The sequence below is a fragment of the Halyomorpha halys genome, unplaced genomic scaffold (assembly GCF_000696795.3).
Source record: "Halyomorpha halys isolate HHAL.00 unplaced genomic scaffold, Hhal_1.1 Scaffold418.1, whole genome shotgun sequence".
NCBI lineage: Eukaryota > Metazoa > Arthropoda > Insecta > Hemiptera > Pentatomidae > Halyomorpha > Halyomorpha halys.
The window spans coordinates 902,959-905,375 of record NW_027109309.1 but is presented as its reverse complement, the minus strand read 5'-3'; the positions used below and the strand labels follow the sequence as shown (position 1 = coordinate 905,375).

At 28.6% G+C, this 2,417-nt stretch overlaps 2 protein-coding genes across 8 annotated transcripts in view; both read right to left on the bottom strand.

Annotated features, from left to right (window-relative positions):
* Positions 1-860, bottom strand: part of LOC106682489 (retinol dehydrogenase 12) — a 4,602-nt gene extending 3,742 nt beyond the window's left edge. The window contains exon 1 of the mRNA XM_014423373.3: positions 623-860. Within this exon, the coding sequence (XP_014278859.1) occupies positions 623-740 (118 nt within the window). The 5' untranslated portion in view covers positions 741-860. The remainder of the gene's footprint in view (positions 1-622) is intronic.
* Positions 861-1,533: 673 nt separating this feature from the next.
* The window catches only part of LOC106682484 (myosin heavy chain, clone 203), a 13,415-nt gene continuing 12,531 nt past the window's right edge, over positions 1,534-2,417 (bottom strand). For all 7 annotated transcript variants that reach the window (XM_024359189.2, XM_014423366.3, XM_014423367.2 and 4 more), the window contains one exon: positions 1,534-1,684. In XM_024359189.2, the coding sequence (XP_024214957.1) occupies positions 1,576-1,684 (109 nt within the window). In that variant the 3' untranslated portion in view covers positions 1,534-1,575. The remainder of the gene's footprint in view (positions 1,685-2,417) is intronic.

Genomic DNA, 2,417 nt, shown 5'->3' with positions numbered 1-2,417 from the left:
AGAGAGAGAGAGAGAGAGAGAGAGAGAGAGAGAGAGAGAGAGAGAGAGAACAAACCTCCCCTTCAATGGGTCCTTTTCAGTGGAGGTTGGGTCTATACTGATATAGCATTTTATACACATGAATTTTGAACTTACCACCATTAGAGCTTATCTTATATACTTGTACAAAAAAAACCGAGGTATAACATAAAAAATGTCTGCCTTCACCTAAGATCAATGAAAAATACCTAATTTCTATAGAAAATCGAATAAAATAAGTAATATAGGCAGTATAGGACTTCAATGGAAGTTTTGCCCCAAAAAAAGTAATAAATAAGAAAATTAGTAATTGGTATATCACTTCTCATTATATCTGATATTCTAAATTATATTATTATGAGCTTGTTTTATACACTATTACCAAACAAATCAGGTATAACATAAAATAATACCGGTCTTCACCTTAAATCAAATAATAAATAAATAAAAAATGCCCATCTTCCAAATAAAACAAACCAAAATAAGATAACTAATAGTAATTAAAATCTCTGATATGATTAATATATTACATCATTCATTGCTTTATCAATATTCATTTTAATATTGCAAATACAATTCTTATTTTAAATACATAGAACCATACCTAATTTGTACAATTCCTTAGCTGTTACTTTTCCAATTCCAGTGTTTGAGCCTGTAATAATGGCAGTTTTGCCATCGAGCCTTTTGGTAGGTAAAACTCTTGATGGAGTGCCACCCATAATAAATTTGAAAATAAAAATTCTAATAAAAGAAGAGTGACCCGGAACGAACTAACGGAGCTACCACTACAAGACTAACCTTCACCTTCTCTTCTACGGCCTTATCTTTTAGATATGACTTAGGCCCTTCATGGCCACCAACTGATTAATACAGGATATTTTTAATGAAAATTTTAAAGATTAACATAGTTGTAGAAGATAAATTAAAAAAGAAAAATTATTAAAAATGTTGAACTCTGCTTCCGAAAGTTGTCTTCGTCAGTGACTTTAATAGTAAATCCAAATGTAAAAGATATTATAATAAATATGTATTCCTAAAATCTGTGTAAAATATAATAGTAAAGAAAGTAGTTTTTAGTTATTTGTTAAAATTATGAATTATATATGCGATATATATATGTTGTAGGTTTACTTAAATAGTATCATATCAGATAATAAAAAAAATATTTTACTTTGCATTGGACCCTATTCCGAAGAAAGTACCATAGAATGTATACTACGTACTACGGTACTTTCTTTAGTAAATAGAAAGTAACGACTTTCTCTATAGGGTTCGTCCTACAAACTGCCAAGGCTGGTTGGGCTGACTCTATTCTACAAGGTACGTCAAGTACAAAACAAAATACAACTTTTTTGTGACATGTGCCCATATTAAAGTAAAGCTATATTTTATTTAAAACTTTCTCAAATCGGAGAGTTTTTCTTTCCTTTTTTTAGTGTTCTATAGATTGTTGAGAAACTCTGGTTTAATTGGCATTAAATTTGGAAAGCTACTGGAAAATGAAAAACAAAATAAATTTCATTATTTATTGCTGAGGAAGTATCATCGCAATTCTTATGACATCTGCACTACAAATTCATTCACTTTTTCAATGTTCTCCCAAGCCTTTTCCATAGCAGCAATCTTTGAATGAAGTTCTCTTCTCTGTTTATTGACGTGACATCTGAAATTAAATTTCATATAAAATAGTTATGATTTTTTATTTAAGAAAAAATCTGGTGCCATTTGCGCATGTTATTGCAGTACTTCCACTTAATTTACTTTTCAAATAATTGAAGGTATAATACTATCGTTTGGACAGGACTCCCCTCTAGTTCATTCATAAATTCAGTTTATTTATTTATTTTTAATCAGTTAGAAAATTACATCAAATATGGTCCGACCAGATTACAGCATCTATCAGTCAGTACCAAAATTAAAATTTTGACTATTAGGGCGTTATGGAAGCTACTACAATTTATATGCTAGATCAGTAAAATATGAATAAAACTAATGAGGGATAAAACTAATTATTCGATTAACATATGCTAAAATGAAAAAAATAATTATTATTAAAAAATAAATAATAATAATAAAAATAACTTAAGGACTAGACGCGAAAAAAGTCACTCAAGTTCATTTCTTATTTCTCAAATTCAAACTACCTAGAAATTTCCGATTTATTCCATTTGGTATATTATAAAGTCTTTTTGGTGCTATGAGCATTTGACCTTGTAGACTCTCCTATGTGCTCTGAAGATTTTCATGATTTGTGTTAAAACCCAAAATTTTGGTTTCTATTTAGGTTAATTTTTTTTGGAAACTTTCCAAGTGATTTTTAATTTTGTTAGTAATAAGTTTATTTTTATTCATTTATTTTTTTTAAACTATAATTTTACGTATTTCTACGCGTTGTA